Source organism: Anguilla anguilla, chromosome 4 (assembly GCF_013347855.1).
Source record: "Anguilla anguilla isolate fAngAng1 chromosome 4, fAngAng1.pri, whole genome shotgun sequence".
NCBI classification, from domain to species: Eukaryota; Metazoa; Chordata; class Actinopteri; order Anguilliformes; family Anguillidae; genus Anguilla; species Anguilla anguilla.
Genome location: NC_049204.1, coordinates 63,458,615 through 63,481,320, shown reverse-complemented (window position 1 = coordinate 63,481,320; position 22,706 = coordinate 63,458,615). Strand labels below are relative to the sequence as shown.

Here is a 22,706-nt window from a genome sequence, read left to right as displayed (position 1 = left end):
TTCTACTGTAGACTGCTGCACTGGGGGTAAATGAGTGAACTTTGCGGTTATCCTAGCAACACTGAGTTTTACCAAAACATATACAAGTGCAGTCATGTGTATTTGAAAATATCATTGTTACTCTGTAAAACTATTTAGGCTCTACATAAGGAATGAGAGTGTGGTGGCATTTCTTGCATTTTTTTTACAACCCACTCCCAGGCTGAATCCATGAGACTATGGAAATGATTTGCTTTGGTAATCAAGGGCCTTGTGCAGTTAGTTCTGTTTTTGGGATTTTGAGGGATTTTTAACAGATACAATGCTTTATATTTTTGTCTTTATTCTATGGTTTTTATTCAGATTCTGGACTCTGTGTTGACCAGCAGGAGGTGACCGGTGTGGAAGGGGGCCATGTCAGTGTGCAGTGCAGTGTCAGTAATTATTCAAGCAGCATGAAGAAGTGGTGCAGGGCTGGGGGCGTCTGTGTGGAAGTGAATTCTGATAAATCTGGAAGATCAGAGATCAAAGACGACCGCTCTGAAAATGTCTTCATTGTGACAATGAGGGAGCTGAACAGGGAGGACACAGGCTGGTATTGGTGTGCTGCTGGAGAACTACAGATCCCTGTACACATCACTGTCTCTCAGAAAACTACTACTACCACAGTCACCACAAGTAAAGAACTCAAATCAAATGATCTTGTATAACAATGCATTTTATCATAGAATATTAAATGGTCTTTTCTGTCACTTCATGTCTGTGAGGGTTGAAAAACAGACGGGAATAAATGGTGTTTTCTCTTCTGACACTTCATAGCAACCCAATGTGTAACATCAAGAGCACTATGCACATCTCTTCCAGTTAGCACAGCAACCACATCAGCTACAGCCACCAAGCCTTCAACCTCAAAGATGTTGGCAGTCACAATACCTTGGTCATCTATTCCACCCACTACCACTTACAATAAAAGGTAAGATATGTATGAAGGAAAAGCCCGCTAAATATTCAGCTTAGTATCTTTTTAAAAAAGAAATTAATAATAATAAAATAATAATAATAAAAGTAACATGCTTAAAAGGATGTTGGACCACCATTATTTTTAATAAAATGACTGCTTTTCCTGACAAATGTGCCCCAGAATTCATTCCTTTTTCAAAGTCAATGAGGCGTCCTCCTGCAGCTACTCTAAGGCTGTGTAAATATAATCAATAAAGAGCACAGTGTCAGATACCGAAAGACGATTGGCTCAAAGAAACAGGAGTTATTATTTTGTTATGGTGTCTGTGGTGCAAAACGCACACTGTGTGTTAACGTGACCACTGAATCTCATTTTGACATTTAAAATGCCGGTGTAAATAAAAAAGTAAAAGAAGATAAGTTTTGTATCTTTACAAATATATTTTTATGAAATAAAATGTTATGAAACCAGATATTCAGCTCAAATGCAGCATCATTTCAGAGCAGAGCTTCTCATTTCTTTCAGCAGCAGTAGTACTGGAATCCCGTAATGTGGATATATGACCCTAAAGCATGCTGCTGAGTTTAAATTTCATGCACCCTGTTACTGCTGTTAAGCCCTTCAGACCTCATAATCGTCCTGATGACATCAGGGGTACTGTTGCTGGCGGTAGCTGTTGCTATGGTTACCTGGAAGCTGTGGAAGAAACACAGTGAGTATCCATATGAAGCATGTTGGGTGTTGAAGTATCATTTGGATGCTGTGTATATGATCAGTCAGCACACTATTAGTGAATACACTGAATACACTGAGTCACAAGAATTCCACAGGCAGTAGGGGCTCTCATGGGGGGGGGGGGTGGTGTCTCACAGCTCTGTCCTGATCGCGCTCTCTTATCACAGCTCATCGTGTGTCTCCTTACAGAGAGCGTCCAGGCGAACGCGAGAGCAAGAGAGGACAGGAGAAACGAGGTGACAGTACGTCGGTTTTTACACTCTTCTCTCTGCCGAGAAAGCTGAGGGTCAATGTCAGACACAAATCATTCAAAATATGAGCTGAGCCACAGAATGGAAAAGGACAAATGGTGACTTTGGAGTGGTAGTCCTGTGGAAAAAATTACTGCCTACAACAAAGTGTGAAAGTTCTTTATTCATGTGAAAGAAGTTCATATACAGAAAAGCTGCACTTACCAAATTAAATTAAATTCAGAACAATCTTAGATTGGATACTTCGAGCCACACAAAGTTTCTGGTTGAACATGTAGAACTGGGAATCTGCAAACATGAGGCTAAGCCTATAGACACTAGCTCTATTCACACAGATGGGCAGCCATCTGAATGACTACTATGATTTATTTTATAATAAAATGTAGATATTGCTCTTTCTTCACTCTGTAGCTTGATGTCCTTTCTCTTGGAAATGAGCTCACTTGCTTGTACCTGGTCCACCTGTTGAATGGCCCTACTGTACCATTTAAAAGGCAGAGGTCTGTACAGATAGACCAGCCATTATGATGAGTTTCTCGTTGTGTCTCTCTCCTAGCAGACTGTAGACTCTGAGGATGAAGCGACCTACAGCACAGTGTTCCCCAAGACACGGTCATCATCACACAGAATGAGTCCACTTCAGTCACAGGTGGGATAGTGGTTGGATTTCTCACACATTTACAAAGTGTCTTTGCAGAGAATCACTCACAAAATTCAGTCTCATTTCTTCCTTCCTACAGATGTTTAGCGATCCTATCTTTTTCAGATTTTGTTTTCTTGGATAAAAGTATAGGTATAGCTGTGTAACAAGTTCCGAATCCTAACCCTAGCTACTGTTCTTCCCTCTGGATAAAAGCATTGGCTAAATGATTGTAATGTGATGTGAACTCTGGTCAGTAACAGAAACTTGTTCCCTCTTACTGTCCCAGTCATCTGAGAGGTGTGCAGATGAGGTCATGTACTACTCAGTCATCCTGCAAAATCCACAGGTGAGACTGTTCACCATATTTCAGTGTCAGGTACACAGGCAGCAGATATCAGTAGGTTAACTGGCACACAATGGGAAAGGTGAACATGTAGGTATGATCACTAGTCTTTTAACCTTGATTTACTTCTTCAAATGTCCACACTGAAAACACAGGGTGTCAATTACAGTGTGCTTAGCTGGAGTTTAAATCTCCACAGAACTGCATTACCACTGGAACAGCTATTTAAGTCTGAGAAACAAGAATGAGCTGTTCAGGTTTCATGCAGTTATGTGGTCTAGGGGTTTCAAACTGAGGTTTTGTCTGACCCACTTGATATGAAACTAGAAATGTTTGTATACCTCTCAGTATAGTTCATTTTTAGTGACTAAATGTGTATGCATGTCCTCTTCTGTACAGGCCACACACTCCCCTAACCAGTCTCCAGCAGGAACAGCCGATGATGTGATTTACAGCTTATTGGGCCAGCATACAAAATAGGTAAGTTTAGATGGATTTGCACTTTTTTCATCAGTTGAGCAGATCATTCTTTTTGCTTCCAAAACATAAGAAGTAAGAGTCCGTAACTACTGTTGTAACTAGGAGCAGAAACTGCTGTCATATGGCATCTTTACTACCTCTACATTCCCCTGATATTTCTCTCTTTCTCTCTCATTTCAGTGATTACAGACACATGGTGGCTGTCGTAAAGGGTTCACACTCTGCTGTTTGAGTAGCGCTAAGAATAATCACAACTGTTTGACCGTCTGTCACTCTGTGGGGTTTTGGTTCCTGAATGTCAGATCTTCAGTGAAGCAGGAACTTCTTGCATGGCAAACTCTATCTGCAAATTCTACTCATATTCCACTGATGGTTTAATTTCACACAGACCGGGACATTCAGTAATTATGACCACACAGGTTTCACTTGCCAATATTTAATGCATTTAAACAGTGTAGGCTGTTATTAAAGAAGTTGTAAGCTTTGCAGCACAGTATAGAAATAGTAGATCTGACTGACTCAATGCCTTTGGGTGTTCATTTGGGGCATTTATTCTTCATGCCATTCTTAGCTATTTCTGATGTAATGTGACCGGAGAATAAATCACCCTTTAACAGACAAGTAAAGCGTCAGATTAAGAGTAATTAGCAGCTTGTTCTTGGATTAAAGCTAATTCTGGGCATAATACTCTGCAGTTTTGCTCTTTGCCCAAGAAATATCAACCCTTTAAATCATATAAGATACTTATCTCAAGGCTCTGTGACTCATGGAAGTTGCATTTAATTATCTTTATAAACTTTCCTTCATTCCTTTCACTGTTTTTAGGACCTTTATTCGTTGTGCTAAAGGGTTTTCATATTTTAACCCAAATTGTATTGATATGTATGCGTGAATGTTCCCTGTCAGCTCAATAGGGGGCAGCAATGAGTTTGATGACAGTCCCGAAAGCAATTCTGTTTACATCACTGAACTGTATAAGAAGAGTTCATTGGTTTATATGCACAAGGGAAGAGTCCCGGATGCTATGCAACGTGAGGAACCTGAGGATTCCCATCAAATGCAACCATTTAGCCCATTTCAAATGTTTGACTCTGCTTCTCTCTGCTGGATCAAAAAGGATACTTTCAATTTCCTACGTAATAATGTACTGATGCCCTCTGCTGGACAAACTAAAAATGTTAATATCTTTGCTAGATGATTAAATGAACGTGGTACAGCTGACTGGCACAAAAATAAGTATAATTCTAAGTTGTTCATGTCTTCATGTATGTGAGAACTCTGGATTCTGCATTCAAAAGCCAACAAACTGGGGAGCTCAATATTTACGACATGCTCAGAGGTCCTGTATTGTATCATATTCAATAGGTCAGAGATTTCTTGGCTGAAAGCTGACTTTTGTCCCTGTTTTATATGTATTATAAAGTTAGAAATATAATACATATACATGATAATTAACAAAACAACTAATAGTGAATAGATAATTCATAAAATGCAGGAAATGATAATGATAGATATCCTGCTCTGGCCACTGAGAGATCACAGACTGCAGAGCATGAGGGACCAAAGAGGTGGGGACTGAGAGGAACAGGAAGTGAGAATCATGTTAAAAAGAGCTGGACCCTCTAAATGATGCATACACACAAACAAGCTGGCCTCACACGCATATGGCTCCCACTCAGCTACTCTTCCTCTCCATCATCTTCCTCTCTGTACTACCAGGTAGGACTTGATTTCTCTCTGTGTGCTGAATACTGGAGCATTGTAGCAGCGATACTGTCTGCGCCATAAACTTGAATTAATGAATTATACTGAAGTCTGGAGTTTACATGTATAGAATATGATTATGATGTAATTAAAATATTTTGTTGCAATCTGAGTTCAATTGCTTCTCTTTTTACTTGCGCTAAGCAAATTTACTTTCTTAAATATTAATTTAGGATGAATAAAAATCACAGTTTAAAAAATAATTCATGAAGCCACCAGAAACTGTGTTTGTACGTCTGCAATTGATGGTTGTTTCTTTTTTTTTGTTTCCTTAAAAAACTTTTTCATTGTCTGCTACACTGCATACTCTTTTATTTCTTATTTTCAAAGCCATTGAAACCAATTCATACTGAAAATCCTTTTCATAAATCTCAACTGATGTTTGTGCATTGTGTAGTTGTACAGGGGAATATATTATATTAGATATTACATTGCAATCATTTGGCAGACACTTTTACAGCACAGTGAACAGCAGTTGAGAGCATCATTGTTACTCTCAGGAAAACCAGAATGTAGTCTTGCTAAAAAGGCCCATTCATAATCACCAAAAACAATGTAAACCCAAAAAATAACCTTTATTTTAATAGTTAATATATTTTTGTAACTGCCTTAAAACAACAAAATTATGATTCATTCCCCACATCAGAATGCATGATATTCTAAGTAAAATCAAGCCTTCATATACTTTGCATGATTACAATAGCTCTGAGTTTAAACTGAATGTGAAGTTGCTATGGAATTGTTCTGTAAGTGTGAATACTCTCACAGAAAAGGCTTCAACCCACAGTAAAATGTGCTATGTTCTTTACTGTGGTGAGCAGAGAGGATTAACCACAGGAAATAATGCTATTCTGCAGACCCTAATGGTAAAATGATTAAACTGAGAACAGAAGGAGAATACATATGTTTGTGAGTTCTTTTGCACACATTATTTTCTGAGGCTTCCCCTTAGAAATCATTGCATTTAAAAGTCTCAGCATGTAAAGACACTGCCATCCAGAGAGTATGTTCTAAAATGTATGGGCCTTTTTTCATGGAAGCAAGAATTAGTTTGCACAGGCTACTATATTTTATTAACCTGTAATTTAAATTTAGGCTTAATTTATGATGCTGTTCTGTGTATACATGCTGCTGTTACTTATCTATGTGTTGTAGATGCAGTGTACCATGGTGCTCTCCATTTCATAACTGCCAGGTCACTCACACACAGTTGCATCTTATACACCAAAGGGGTCCTGACCTCCTTAGCTGCACCTAGGCCTCAATTTTGCCAGATTTTCGAAAATCATTCAAAAACTCTTATCTTACCATTGCTTGACTTGTAATACTGTGATTTACAGGCTCTTTCTTAGAATTTTAAATGAGTTGTAAATTAATTTTTAAAGTTGGCATCTCCTGCCCCACCAAAATTTGGAATGTCCAATTCACAAACTATGTACAAGCATGCTCATATACGTCCCAAATGCTGGTGTAATTACCAGAACGGATGATGCTAACTTACTACTTAGCTTGCACTGCTTTAGCCAGCATGCTAATAATGAGTAATAATGTCCTACGCTAATAAGCACACAGTTATGCATGCTTAGTCTTGCATCCAATAAAACAGTCAATATGTTCAAATGACACCAGTACCGAAATAAGACAGACGCCATCGATGCATATCCACCGTTCAGGTAATGACACCGCCTCGGGAGAGTGAAGACACTCGTCTCGGGTTGTTCTCTGAAACACACGGTCCCAGCCAGCTGCTTCTTTTCACACCTCAACCACAAGCTGCGCACACTTGCCAGAGCAGGGGTGGGGGAAAGACCCATTTATACGTGTGCGCAGAGAGCCAGCCACAGGCCCCTGGACAGACAATAGGGGTCGCTCAAGTAACAAACAGTGCTATCCCCGCCAGTTTAATCCCTCCCATATATCCCTTTGCCCGTATAGCCAATTGTGTGCCACCCCTGCAGGGCTATTGGCCACTGTCAGCACAAGAGCGTGTCGGACTTGAACCGAGACCGTGGTGCTTACGCCGCTTTTACTTGTGAGCCACCCAGCAGCCAGCAAAACATACTTTTAAATTCCCCATCCGCAAACACCCATTTCCCCCAGAGTGATGTACATCTCCACTTCTGTATGTACCATTGTTCCACGTTTTTCTTGTAGCACGTTACTCTTATGTTTCTTCTGTGTCTCTAAAGGTATTAAGTGTGGGACTGCTGTTCTGTCTTATAAAAGAGATTTCAATGTTATGAGGCTACGTATAAGTAAAGGAAAAATAAAAAATGTCAGAATATTACTATCAAGGATGTGTAGGAGACCATTACCAAATGTGCTTATGTTTTAGTTTTTCATTTGTGTAATGCATTATCATTTTTAAAAATCTACGATTTAACGGAATGTTCAAGAAACATTTGAAAATTAATGAATGAATTGAATTACTAGATTATTGTAACAATTTGTTCTATATGTTGCTGTGTTAGTCCAAATTTTATTAAGACCCAATGTGTTGGTTACACTTATTGTCATGGTGTGTTTGTGTCACGGTTTCTGTGCAGGTAGATCATTTTTCTGTGCCTGCACCGGCTCAGTGGTTAGCATTCCGATTAGCCACTCGGCTAATCGTTATTTTGGTTTGTGGGGACGATTAGTTCGAGCTTGCAGATTAGCCACTCGGCTAATCGTTATTTTTGGTTCCTGTGGGAGGATTGTTCCTGCTTGAACATTCCATGCATTCCTGCAGGGTTACCTCTGATCGGTTTCACCTGGGGGTTGCTCACACCTCCCGCTGATTACCAGCCACACCTGTGGCTGGGTATTTAAAGCGTCAGTAGGCAGTGGAACGGTGCTTGAGTGTAACGTGTTTTGCTCTAGCCAGTTCCCTGTCGTATTCCTGAGCAAGGTATAAGGAATTTAAGAACAAAGAGATTTAAAAAAGAATTCTGACTTCAGTTTGTTTGTTTTTTGGAAAAAGGTATTAGGACGGTATAGGTCCAGATTCTGAGGCCGGTGGTTTTAAGGGGTTATTGTGTCACCGTTGGGGCACAAACCTTTCTACCCTTTACTAACCAGTTTTTCCCCCTGGTTTTAGTTGGCCTCAGAACTTCTTCTGTTTGTTTTTGAAAAGACATTTTCTTTTTCTCAGCTTCGGTTCGAAGTTGTTTATTTTTTTCATTTCTCTTTTCCCTATTCCTTTATTTTCCTTATATACTCCTTCTTCCTCAGTTACCTGTTTAGGGGTTTATTATTCATTATTTGGGATACGTCCCCTAGGAGTATAGCACCCCCTTCTTTCGTCTCTCACGAGACTCAGTGGTTACTGGAGTGCCCTTTGGTAACTTATAGATCCCCTGTTTGGTCGCGTCTGGTCTTCACCCTTCCCCGCCCTCACAGTTTGAGTAAATAAGTGCGTTGGTGATGTTTGTACTCAGTAATAAGGGCACACCACTCACAGAGGGCTAAACACCACATTTCACCAAGACTGCTTTATGTGGACCAGATAAGGATGGGGTGTACTTTATTCAGACAGGGGAGAAAGCAGAGAGAGTAACAGATACAGAGGGGATCTCAAATCAGAAGTCAGCTGCTTTATAGACTGAGTTGTACTCCATTGTGATGGTAAGATGAACCCAAACTGATGAAGTGTGTGTTTCTCTCTGCAGGTGCTGGTGCTGTGTCCACAGTGAGTAATGTAGCTGTACAGAGTGGAAGATCTGTCACCATTCCCTGTCACTATGATAAGAAATATGAAAAGCATGTGAAATACTGGTGTCGGGGGTTAGATTGGAATACGTGTCGTACTGTAGTACGCACTGACTTTCCAAAAGTCGAAGGTGAAACATCAATCACTGATGACCCCACCCATCATGTCTTCACTGTTACCATTTCAAAGCTGAAAACAGAGGACTCTAGATATCACTGGTGTGGTGTAGAGATCAATGGGGGTGGAGATGAGGGCACACGTCTGTACCTGTCAGTCACTGCAGGTGAGATTGGTTCAGCACCTAATACACTCAGCAAGACCTGCTTCCCAACCTTCACTTTTCCTCATGATTTCCTCACGGTACTTTCTACTGTAGACTGCTGCACTGGGGGTAAATGAGTGAACTTTGCGGTTATCCTAGCAACACTGCACTTGTATATGTTTTGGTAAAACTCAGTCATGTTATTTGAAAATATCATTGTTACTCTGTAAAACTATTTAGGCTCTACATAAGGAATGAGAGTGTGGTGGCATTTCTTGCATTTTTTTTACAACCCACTCCCAGGCTGAATCCATGAGACTATGGAAATGATTTGCTTTGGTAATCAAGGGCCTTGTGCAGTTAGTTCTGTTTTTGGGATTTTGAGGGATTTTTAACAGATACAATGCTTTATATTTTTGTCTTTATTCTATGGTTTTTATTCAGATTCTGGACTCTGTGTTGACCAGCAGGAGGTGACCGGTGTGGAAGGGGGCCATGTCAGTGTGCAGTGTCACACTAATTATTCAAGCAGCATGAAGAAGTGGTGCAGGGCTGAGGGCTCCTGTGTGGAAGTGAATTCTGATAAATCTGGAAGATCAGAGATCAAAGACGACCGCTCTGAAAATGTCTTCATTGTGACTATGAGGGAGCTGAACAGGGAGGACACAGGCTGGTATTGGTGTGCTGTTGGAGAACTACAGATCCCTGTACACATCACTGTCTCTCAGAAAACTACTACTACCACAGTCACCACAAGTAAGGAACTCAAATCAAACGATCTTGTATAACAATGCATTTTATCATAGAATATTAAATGGTCTTTTCTGTCACTTCATGTCTGTGAGGGTTGAAAAACAGACGGGAATAAATGGTGTTTTCTCTTCTGACACTTCATAGCAACCCAATGTGCAACATCAACACCACCATGCACATCTCTTCCAGTTAGCACAGCAACCACATCAGCTACAGCTGAAGAGCCTTCAACCTCAAAGCAGTTAGCAGTCACAATACCTCGGTCATCTATTCCACCCACTACCACTTACAATAAAAGGTAAGATATGTATGAAGGAAAAGCCAGCTAAATATTCAGCCTTGTATCTTTTTAAAAAAGAAGTTAATAATAATAAAATAATAATAATAAAAGTAACATAGTTTATAAATGCTTAAAAGGATGTTGGACCACCATTATTTTTAATAAAATGACTGCTTTTCCTGACAAATGTGCCCCAGAATTCATTCCTTTTTCAAAGTCAATGAAGCGTCCTCCTGCAGTTACTCTAAGGCTGTGTAAATATAATCAAGAGAGCACAGTGTCAGATACCAAAAGACGATTGGCTCAAAGAAACAGGAGTTATTATTTTGTTATGGTGTCTGTGGTGCAAAACGCACACTGTGTGTTAACGTGACCACTGAATCTCATTTTGACATTTAAAATGCGGGTGTAAATAAAAAAGTAAAAGAAGATAAGTTTTGTATCTCTACAAATATATTTTTATGAAACAAAATGTTATGAAATCAGGTATTCAGCTCAAATGCAGCATCATTTCAGAGCAGAGCTTCTCATTTCTCTCAGCAGCAGTAGTACTGGAATCCCGTAATGTGGATATATGACCCTAAAGCATGCTGCTGAGTTTAAATTTCATGCACCCTGTTACTGCTGTTAAGCCCTTCAGACCTCATAATCGTCCTGATGACATCAGGGATACTGTTGCTGGCAGCAACTGTTGCTATGGTTACCTGGAAGCAGTGGAGTTAAATACAGTGAGTTAAAAAAAATAAAAATAATGGGTAAACTTTCAGACTGGGCTTTGCACTTGCTGACTGATACCATCACAACTCTCTCTCGACCCCAAGAGAACAACAAACTGACCAGCACAACAGAAGGGTCTTCTAATGTGTTCTACTCTTCTATTTCTACTGTCCAGAACACGGAATCCAGCAGTGTTCCAGATGAGTTTTGTGTTCTCCCCTTAGCTTTTCCTCTTTCAGTGAGTGAGGCCAGTCTATGTCCATCCCCTCTGATGTGTCTGTGAGCATCTTTCCCACTTCCTGTAAGCAGGCGGGTTGTTCACCATGAGACAGCAGCTGCACTGGAGCTCATTCAGTGCTTTTGCTGCCTGCAGGGAACACACTGACGTGCAACCAGAGGCTTGGAAATAAGTTGCGAAGTGCGACATTACCGAGGAGATAATACAGAAACATAATCTGTGGTGCGCTCACTGAATGACACTCAAACCAGTCTTTTCTGCGTAGTGCACCGGTGAGCTTGGAACGGACTCTGGGGCCGCTACGCCACACCGGGGTTGCTTTGGTGTTCCTAATATGCTCCACCGTCGCCTTTTGGAAGATTTGGCGATACCGCAGTAAGTCGTGTGATCCTTTTATTATTAATCCAGTTTTCGTTATACTGGCACATGGAGGTTTACTGCTAGCATTACTCAATACTTTGTTGAGGCACCTTTGGCAAATCTTCTATGAAACACCCTCAAGCCAAATGAGAATTTTTTTACCCTAGAGGATGTTTGGGTACCTGGGCCTGTGGGATAGGAAGGAACCATTGGCAATAACAATACAAAAAATGAGAATACAATGAAATGCATAACTGGTTTAATGTTTCTGGGTAGAGGGGAGATAACTGTTAATGTGAAAATCGAATGTTTGTTTATTGAACGATTGTTCTGCGTTTGATGCGGTAGGAGCGCAGCACTCGAGAAAGAATAGAGAAGACGTGGGACGTTACACAAATAACAAAGCAGAGCCCTGCAATCTACTGTACGACCACTGATGTGGGAGGCAAAGTTTTTTTTTTGATCAATCAAAGTACAGGATTTCCCTATCTATACAAATAGCATGACGAAATTGTGTTTTTCCGTTGTTTATTGGATGTAGAGTCGCTCTGATGTCATTATCACCAGAATCGTTCCAGCCTCAGCTTTAACGCCTCAATATCTGCACCTATCACCACATTGCTACAGTTTTTATCCTATTTTAATTATATATGATGATGTTTATTAATAATGGTAATAGTGCACATATGATTTAAAACTAACGCTCTTTGACTATGTGCACATCAACTGTGTTATTTTTGACTATGTACAGTAACAAGCTACACATATTTACAGAAGGTAAATGTTATCTGCATTATGATATATAATTCCCAATGAGTTACTTACAATGAAGCCTGTTTAAAATTGGTTACAAAAGCAAACAATAATAAAGTATTCCTGAATCCCAACAAATGTCCCAACTGAACTGTACAAAAAGAGTTAATTGGTTTATATACACAAGGGAAGAGGCCTGGATGCTCTGCAACGTGAGGAACCTGAGGATTCCCATCAAATGCAAATGCAACCATTTAAAATTGAAATGTTTGTCTCTGCTGCCCTCTGCTGGACAAAAAAGATACCTTCAATGTCCCTACGTGATTATGTACTGATGCCCTCTGCTGGACAAACTAAAAATGTTCATATCTTTACTAGGTGATTAAATTAATACGGTATAGCTGACTGGCACAAAAAAGTATAATTCTAAGTTGTTCATGTCTTCATGAATGTAAGAACTCTGAATGTATTCAAAAGCCAACAAACTGGGGAGCTCAATATTTACGACATGCTCAGAGGTCCTGTATTGTATCATATTCAATCGGTAAATTATTTCTTGGCTGAAAGCTGACTTTTATCCCTGTTTTATATGTATTATAAAGTTAGAAATATAATAAATATACATGATAATAAACAAAAAAACTAATAGTGAATAGATAATTCATAAAGATGCAGGAAATGATAATGATAGATATCCTGCTCTGGCCACTGAGAGATCACAGACTGCAGAGCATGAGGGACCAAAGAGGTGGGGACTGAGAGGAACAGGAAGTGAGAATCATGTTAAAACGAGCTGAACCCTCTTACGGATATACACACACACACACAAACAAGCATCATGCATATGACTACCACTCAGCTACTCTTCCTCTCCATCATATTCCTCTCTGTACTGCCAGGTAGGTCTCGTTTCTCACTGTGTACTGAATACTGGAGCATTGTAACAGCGATACTGTCTGGGCCATAAACTTGAATTAATGAATTATACTGAAGTCTGGAGTTTACATATATAGAATATGATTATGATGTAATTAAAATATTTTGTTGCAATCTGAGTTCAATTGCTTCTCTTTTTACTTGCGCTAAGGAAATTTACTTTCTTAAAACCTTAATTTACGATGAATAAAAATCACAGTTTAAAAAATAATTAATGAAGCCACCAGAAACTGTGTTTGTACGTCTGCAATTGATGGTCGTTTCTTTTTTTGTTTCCTTAAAAAACTTTCATTGACTGTTACACTGCATACTCTTTTCTTTCTTATTTTCAAAGCCATTGAAACCTATTCATACTGAAAATCCTTTTCATAAATCTCAACTGATGAAATTATAATGCATTGTGTAGTTATACAAGAGAATACACTTTACATTGCAATCATTTGGCAGACACCTTTCCAGCACAGTGAACAGCAGTTGAGAGCATCATTGTTACTCTCAGGAAAGCCAGAATGTAGTCTCACTAAAAAGGCCCATTCATAATCACTAAAAGCAATGTGAACCCAAAAAATAATCTTTATTTTAATAGTTAATATATTTTTGAAACTGCCTAAAAACAACAAAATTATGATTCATTCCCCACATCAGTATGCATGATATTCTAAGTAAAATCAAGCCTTCATATACTTTGCATGATTACAATAGCTCTGAGTTTAAACTGAATGTGAATTTGCTATGGTATTTTTCTGTAGGTGTGAATACTCTCACAAAAATAGCTTCAACCGCACAGTAAAATGTGCTATGTTCTTTACTGTGGTGAGCAGAGAGGATTAAAAAGAGGAAATAATGCTGTTCTGCTGCCTCTAATGATAAAATGATTAAACTCAGAACAGAAGGAGAATACATATGTTTGTGTGCACTTTTGCACACATTATTTTCTGAGGCTTCCCCTTAGAAATCATTGCATTTAAAAGTCTCAGCATGTAAAGACACTGCCATCCAGAGAGTATGTTCTAAAATGTATGGGCCTTTTTTTCACGGAAGCAAGAATTAGTTTGCACAGGCTACTATATTTTATTAACCTGTAATTTAAATTTAGGCTTAATTTATGATGCTGTTCTGTGTATACATGCTGCTGTTACTTATCTATGTGTTGTAGATGCAGTGTACCATGGTGCTCTCCATTTCATAACTGCCAGGTCACTCACACACAGTTGCATCTTATACACCTAAGGGGGCCTGACCTCCTTAGCTGCACCTAGGTCTCAATTTTGCCCAATTTTCGAAAATCATTCAAAAACTCCTATCTTACCATTGCTCGACTTGTAATACTGTGATTTACAGGCTATTTCTTAACATTTTAAATGAGTTGTAAATTAATTTTTAAAGTTGGCATCTCCTGCACCACCAAAATTTGGAATGTCCAATTCACAAGCTATGTACAAGCATGCTCATGTACGTCCCAAATGCTGGTGTAATTACCAGAACGGATGATGCTAACTTACTACTTAACTTGCACTGCTTTAGCCAGTGTGCTAATAATGACTAATGATGTCCTACGCTAATAAGCACACAGTTATGCATGCTTAGTCCTGCATCCAATAAAACAGTCAATATGTTCAAATGACACCAGTACCAAAATAAGACAGACGCCATCGATGCACATCCACCGTTCAGGTAATGACACCGCCTCGGGAGAGTGAAGACACTCGTCTCGGGTTGTTCTCTGAAACACACGGTCCCAGCCAGCTGCTTCTTTTCACACTTCAACCACAAGCTGCGCACACACACCAGAGCAGGGGTGGAGGAGACCCATTTATACGCATGCGCAGAGAGCCAGCCACAGGCCCCTGGACAGACAATAGGGGTCGCTCAAGCAACAAACAGTGCTATCCCCACCAGTTTAATCCCTCCCATATATCCCTTTGCCCGTATAGCCAACTGTGTGCCGCCCCTGCAGGGCTGTTGGCCACTGTCAGCACCAGAGCGGGTCGGATTTGAACCGAGACCGTGGTGCTTATGGCGCTTTTACTTGTGAGCCACCCAGCAGCCAGCAAAACATACTTTTAAATTCTCCATCCGCAAACACCCATTTCCCCCAGAGTGATGTACATCTCCACTTCTGTATGCTGCTCTGGATAAGACTGTCTAAGTGATTGTAATTGAGTGTAATTCTACAGTTGAAAAGCTGTGTTTATTAGACTTGGTGGTAATGGAACACATGCTTGAAGAAATTGAATCTTGACACTTGTCTCTTTGAATGAACGCAAAAGCAGAGTAACTGCAACACAGGTCCTGAGCGTAAATGCATTTAATCACACTGTTTGCTGGTACCATTGTTCCACGTTTTTTCTTGTACCACGTTACTCTTATGTTTCTTCTGTGTCTCTAAAGGTATTGAGTGTGTGACTGCTGTTCTGTCTTGTAAAAGAGATTTCAATGTTATGAGGCTACGTATAAGTAAAGGAAAAATAAAAAATGTCAGAATATTACTATCAAGGATGTGTAGGAGACCATTACCAAATGTGCTTATGTTTTAGTTTTTCATTTGTGTAATGCATTATCATTTTTAAAAATCTACAATTAAACGGAATGTTCAAGAAACATTTGAAAATGAATGAATGAATTGAATTACAAGAATATTATAACAATTTTTCTATATGTTGCTGTGTTAGTCCAAATTTTATTAAGACCCAATGTGTTGGTTACACTTATTGTCATGGTGTGTTTGAGTGTTGGTGATGTTTGTACTCAATAAAAAGGGCACACCACTCACAGAGGGCTAAACACCACATTTCACCAAGACTGCTTTATGTGGACCAGATAAGGAAGGGATGTACTTTATTCAGACAGGGGGGAAAGCAGAGAGAGTAACAGATACAGAGGGGATCTCAAATCAGAAGTCAGCTGCCTAATAGACTGAGGTTTACTCCATTGTGATGGTAAAATGAACCCAAACTGATGAAGTGTGTGTTTCTCTCTGCAGGTGCTGATGCTGTGTCCACAGTGAGTAATGTAGCAGTGCAGAGAGGAAGATCTGTCACCATCCCATGTCACTATGATAAGAAATATGAAAAGCATGTGAAATACTGGTGTTGGGGGTCAGGTTGGAACTTATGTCATATTGCAGTACGCACTGACTCTCCAATAGTCAGAGGTGACACATCAATCACTGATGACCCCACCCATCATGTCTTCACTATTACCATAAAAAATCTGACTGAGTGGGACATTGGATTTTACTGGTGTGGTATAGAGATCAATGATGGTGGAGATAAGGGCAAACGTCTCTACCTGTCTGTCAGTGCAGGTAAGATGGCTGCAGTGCACACTGCACTCACTGAGACCTGCTTTCTAACCTCTTAATAACAGCATCTGCACTTGATGATTTTCAATCATATGATGCTCAGAACGTTCTACTGTAGAGTGCTGCTCTGGGGGTAAATGGGTTAACCTAGCAATCTTTGCAATCTACTGCCAGCATGAATCCATGAGAATATGGAAATTATTTGCTTTGGACTTTGAGTGGCTTTAAAGTGCAGTTTATTTTTATTTTGGGGAAAACCTAAAAGATACAATACTTTATATTTTTGTCTTTTTACCTATGGTTTTTATTCAGATCCTGGACTATGGGTTGACCAGCAGGAGGTGAGCGGTGTGGAAGGGGGCCATGTCAGTGTGCAGTGCCACTATAATGAACCGAGCAGCATGAAGAAGTGGTGCAGGGCTGAGGACTCCTGTGTGGAAGTGAATTCTGCTAAATCTGGAAGATCAGAGATCAAAGACAACCGCTCTGAAAAAGTCTTCATTGTGACGATGAGGGAGCTGAACAGAGAGGACACAGGCTGGTATTGGTGTGCTGCTGGAGAACTACAGATCCCTGTTCACATCACTGTCACTCAGAAAATGACAAATACCACAGTCACCACAAGTAAGGAACTCAAATTAAACAAACCTGTATGACAATGCATTTTATCATAGAATTTTAAATGGTCTTTCCTGTCACTCTCTCTCAGTGAGGGCATGTTGTGAATTTTTTATTCACCCATTGCTGCCAGCACTCTCTTGCAGTAATGTGCAGACTGTAGGGTGTCACTGGCATGTAGAGAGCAAGTAAGGAGTTCTGTTTTCCTTTTACATTACCTCAGTGTTACAACACACACACACACACACACACACACACCTACACAACACCCACACCCACACACACACAGACTGGGTAAAGGTACATATGTTTTAGTTATTCATTTGTATGATGGATTATAATTTTTTAAAATCCACGATTTAATAGAATATTCTAAAATAATTAGATGAGCTTCAGGGAATAAATTGAGCTACAAGATCATCGTAACAATTTGTACTATATGTTGTGTGTTAGACCAAATTTTACTTAGATGCAATGTGTGGGTTACACTTATTTTCATGGTGTGTTTTAGTGACACTTACAGAGGGCTAAACACCACATTTCACCAAGACTGCTTTATGTGGACCAGATAAGGATGGGATGTACTTTATTCAGACAGGGGAGAAAGCAGAGAGAGTAACAGATACAGAGGGGATCTCAAATCAGAAGTCAGCTGCCTTGTAGACTGAGTTTTACTCCATTGTGATGGTAAGATGAACCCAAACTGATGAAGTGTGTGTTTCTCTCTGCAGGTGCTGACGCTGTGTCCACACTGAGTAATGTAGCTGTACAGACAGGAAGATCTGTCACCATCCCATGTCACTATGATAAAAAATATGAAAATAATGTGAAATTCTGGTGTCGGGGGTCAGATTGGTACATATGTCTTACTGGAGTACGCACTGACTCTCCAACAGTCAGAGGTGACACATCAATCACTGATGACCCCACCCATCATGTTTTCACTGTTACCATTAAAAATCTGATGGGGTGGGACACTGGATATTACTGGTGTGGTGTAGTGATCAATAGGGGTGGAGATGTGGTCACACGTCTGTTCCTGTCTGTCAGTGCAGGTAAGATGGCTTCAGCACACACTGCACTCAGAAAGACATGCTTCCCAACCTCTTAATAACAGCATCTTCACTTGATGATTTTCAATCATATGCTGCTCAGAACGTTCTACTGTAGAGTGCTGCACTGGGGGTAAATGGGTTAACCTACCAGTTATCCTAGCAACACTGAATATTTCCGAAACATATAAAAGTGCTGACATGTTTGTTTGTGACTCTACACAAAGAATGAGAGTGGGCTGGCAACTTTAATGGTACTTTCTTTTGTAATCTACTGCCAACATGAATCCATGAGAACATGGAAATTATTTGCTTTGGACTTTGAGTGGCTTTAAAGTGCAGTTTATTTTTATTTTGTGGAAAACCTAACAGATACAATGCTTTATATTTTTGTCTTTATTCTATGGTTTATATTCAGAAGCTCCTTTACTCTGGGTTGACCAGCAGGAGGTGACCGGTGTGGAAGGGGGGCATGCCAGTGTGCAGTGTCACACTAATTATCGAAGCAGCATGAAGAAGTGGTGCAGGGCTGAGGGCTCCTGTGTGGAAGTGAATTCTGCTAAATCTGGAAGATCAGAGATCAAAGATGACCGCTCTAAAAATGTCTTCATTGTGACGATGAGGGAGCTGAACAGGGAGGATGCAGGCTGGTATTGGTGTGCTACTGGAAAACTACAGATCCCTGTTCACATCACTGTCACTCAGAAAACTACTACTACCACAGTCACCACAAGTAAGGAACTCAAATTAAACAAAATTGTATAACAATGCATTTAATCATAGAATATTAAATGGTCTTTTCTGTCACTTCCTGTCAGTGAGGGTTGAAAAACAGACGGGTATAAATGGTGTTTTCTCTTCTGACACTTCATAGCAACCCAATGTGTAACATCAAGAGCACTATGCACATCTCTTCCAGTTAGCACAGCTACCACATCAGATACAGCCACCAAGCCTTCAACCTCAAAGATGTTGGCAGTCACAATACCTCGGTCATCTTTTCCACCCACAACCACTTACAATAAAAGGTAAGATATGTATGAAGAAAAAGCCCGCTAAATATTCAGCTTAGTATCTTTTAAAAAAAAGAAGTTAATAATAATAAAAATAATAATAATAAAAGTAACATCGTTGATAAATGTTTAGAAGGATGTTGGACCACCATTATTTTTAATAAAATGACTGCTTTACCTGACAAATGTACCCCAGAATTCATTCCTTTTTCACAGTCAATGAGGCGTCCTCCTGCAGCTACGCTAAGGCTGTGTAAATATGATCAATAAAGAGCACAGTGTCAGAAACCGAAAGACGATTGGCTCAAAGAAACAGGAGTTATTATTTTGTTCTGGTGCAAGTGTGTGGTGCAAAAAATGCACAGTGTGTGTTAGCATGACCCCTGAATCTCATGTTGGCCTTTAAAATGGGGGTGAAAATAAGAAAGTAAAAGAAGATAAGTTTTGTTTCTTTACAAATATATTTTTATAAAATATAATGTTATGAAACCAGGTATTCAGCTCAAATGCAGCATCATTTCTTCTAATTTCTATCAACAGTAGTAGTACTGGAATCCCGTAATGTGGATATATGACCCTAAAGCATGCCGCTGAGTTTAAATTTCATGCACCCTGTTGCTATTGTTCAGTCTTTCAGACCTCACATTCGTTCTGATGATATCAGGGATACTGTTGCTGGCGGCAGCTATTGCTATGGTTACCTGGAAGCTGTGGAAGAAACACAGTGAGTATCCATATGAAGCATGTTGGGTGTCAAATGATCATTTGGATGCTGTGTATATGATCAGCACACTATTAGTGAATAAACTGAATACACTGAGTCACAAGAATTCCACAGGCAGTAGGGGTTCTCATAGGGGGGGCTCACAGCTCTGTCCTGATCGCGCTCTCTTATCCCAGCTCATCGTGTGTCTCCTCACAGAGAGCGTCCAGGCGAACACAAGAGCAAGAGAGGACAGGAGAAACGAGGTGACGGTACGTCGGTTTTTACACTCTCCTCTCTGCCGAGAAAGCTGAGGTCAATGTCAGTCAAAAATCATTCAGAATATGAACTCAGCCACAGAATGGAAAAGGACAAATTACATTACAGGCATTTAGCAGACGCTCTTATCCAGAGCGACTTACACAACTTTTTTACATAGCACTTTACATTGTATCCATTTATACAGCTGGATAGATACTGAAGCAATGCAAGTACCTTGCTCAAGGGTACAACGGCAGTGTCCTTACCCGGGAATCGAACCTGCGACCTTTCGGTTACAAGCGCAGTTCCTTACCCACTGTGCCACACTCCGTCCTATGGTGACTGTAGAGTGGTAGTCCTGTGGAAAAAATTACTGCCTACAACAAAGTGTGAAGGTTCTTTATTTACGTGAAAGAAGTTAATATACAGAAAAGCTGCACTTACAAAATTAAATTAAATTCAGAACAATCTTGGATTGGATACTTCGAGCCACACAAAGTTTCTGGTTGAACTGTAGAACTGGGAATCTGCAAACATGACACTAGCTCTATTTACACAGAACGACTACTATGATTTATTTCATAGTAAAATGTAGATATTGCTTTTTCTTAACTCTGTAGCTTGATGTCCTTTCTCTTGGAAATGAGCTCACTTGCTTGTTCCTGGTCCACCTGTTGAATGGCCCTACTGTACCGTTTAAAAGGCAGAGGTCTGTACAGATAGACCAGACATTATGATGAGTTTCTCGTTGTGTCTCTCTCCTCGCAGAATGTAGACTCTGAGGATGAAGTGACCTACAGCACAGTGTTCACCAAGACACAGTCATCATCACACAGAATGAGTCCACCTCAGTCACAGGTTGCATAGCGGTTGGATTTCTCACACATTTACATAGTGTCTTTGCAGAGAATCACTCACAAAATTCAGTCTCATTTCTTCCTTCCTACAGATGTTTAGAGATCCTGTCTTTTTCAGATTTTGTTTTCTTGGATAAAATTATAGGTATAGCTGTGTAACAAGTTCCTAACCCTAACCCTAGATTCTGTTCTTCCCTGTGGATAAAAGCATTGGCTAAATGATTGTAATGTGATGTAAACTCTGGTCAGTAACAGAAACTTGTTCCCTCTTACTGTCCCAGTTATCTGAGAGCTCTGCAGATGAGGTCATGTACTGCTCAGTCATCCTGCAAAATCCACAGGTGAGACTGTTCACCATATTTCAGTGTCAGGTACACAGGCAGCAGATATCAGTAGGTAACCTGGCACACAATAGGAAAGGTGAACATGTAGGTATGATCACTAGTATTTTAACCTTGATTTACTTCTTCAAATGCCCACACCCAAAACACAGGGTGTCAATTACTGTGTGCTTAGCTGGAGTTGAAATCATTACCACTGGAACAGCTGTTTATGTCTGAGAAATAAGAATGAGCTGTTCAGGTTTCATGCAGTTATGTGGCCTAGGGGTTTCAAACTGAGGTTTAGTCTGACCCGCAGAATATTGAAAGGGAAATGTTTGTATACCTCTCAGTAAAGTTCATTGTTAGTGACTAAAATACTGTGTATGCATGTCCTCTTCTGTATAGGCCACACACTCCCCTAACCAGTCTCCAGCAGGAACAGCCGATGATGTGATTTACAGCTCAGTAGCCCAGCAGAAAAAATAGGTATATTTGGGTGGATTTGCACTTTTTTCATCAGTTGAGCAGATCATTCTTTTTGCTTCCAACACATTAGAAGTAAGAGTCCGTAACTACTGTTGTAACTAAAAGCAGAAACTGCTGTCATATGGCATCTTTACTACCTCTACGTTCCCCTGATATTTCTCTTTCTCTCTCATTTCAGTGATTACAGACACATGGTGGCTGTCGTAAAGGGTTCACACTCTGCTGTTTGAGTAGCGCTAAGAATAATCACAACTGTTTGACCGTCTTTTCCTCTGTGGGGTTTCGGTTCCTGAATGTCAGATCTTCAGTGAAGCAGGAACTTCTTGCATGGCAAACTCTATCTGCAAATTCTACTCATATTCCACTGATGGTTTAATTTCACACAGACCGGGACATTCAGTAATTATGACCACACAGGTTTCACCTGCCAATATTTAATGCATTTAAACAGTGTAGGCTGATATTAAAGAAGTTGTAAGCCATGCAGCACAGTATAGAAATAGTAGATCTGACTGACTGAATGCCTTTGGGTGTTCATTTGGGGCATTTATTCTTCATGCCATTCTTAGCTATTTCTGATGTAATGTGACCGGAGAATAAATCACCCTTTAACAGACAAGTAAAGCATCAGATTACGAGTAATTAGCAGCTTGTTGTTGGATTAAAGCTAATTCTGGGCGTAATACTCAGTTTTGCTCTTTGCCCAAGAAATATCAACCACTTAAATCATATAAGATACTTATCTTAAGGCTCTGTGACTCATGGGAGTTGCATTTAATTATCTTTATAAACTTTCCTTCATTCCTTTCACTGGTTGTAGGACCTTTATTCGTTGTGCTAAAGGGTTTTCATATTTTAACCCAAATTGTTTTGATATGTATGCGTGAATGTTCCTCGTCAGCTCAATAGGGGGCAGCAAGGAGTCTGAAGACAGCAATTGGGA

The 22,706-nt window shown here is 39.9% G+C and overlaps 2 protein-coding genes across 4 annotated transcripts in view; both read left to right on the top strand.

The window, feature by feature from the left end:
- LOC118225171 (CMRF35-like molecule 8) overlaps positions 1 to 22,393 on the top strand; it is a 34,686-nt gene extending 12,293 nt beyond the window's left edge. The window contains exons 4-11 of one of the 3 annotated variants that reach the window (XM_035413251.1): positions 9,698 to 9,865; positions 10,007 to 10,160; positions 19,763 to 19,857; positions 20,056 to 20,108; positions 20,866 to 20,955; positions 21,236 to 21,295; positions 21,683 to 21,763; positions 21,942 to 22,393. In XM_035413251.1, coding sequence (XP_035269142.1) covers positions 9,698 to 9,865; positions 10,007 to 10,160; positions 19,763 to 19,857; positions 20,056 to 20,108; positions 20,866 to 20,955; positions 21,236 to 21,295; positions 21,683 to 21,763 — 701 coding nt within the window. In that variant the 3' untranslated portion in view covers positions 21,942 to 22,393. Of the gene's footprint in view, positions 1 to 9,697; positions 9,866 to 10,006; positions 10,161 to 16,543; positions 17,075 to 18,572; positions 18,854 to 19,039; positions 19,149 to 19,762; positions 19,858 to 20,055; positions 20,109 to 20,865; positions 20,956 to 21,235; positions 21,296 to 21,682; positions 21,764 to 21,941 lie in introns of those variants that run through there. The other 2 variants (XM_035413254.1, XM_035413253.1) reach the window with 2 other exon arrangements.
- The window catches only part of LOC118225773, a 218,164-nt gene that overhangs the window by 75,909 nt on the left and 119,549 nt on the right, over positions 1 to 22,706 (top strand). The gene's annotated exons all lie outside the window — the stretch shown is intronic.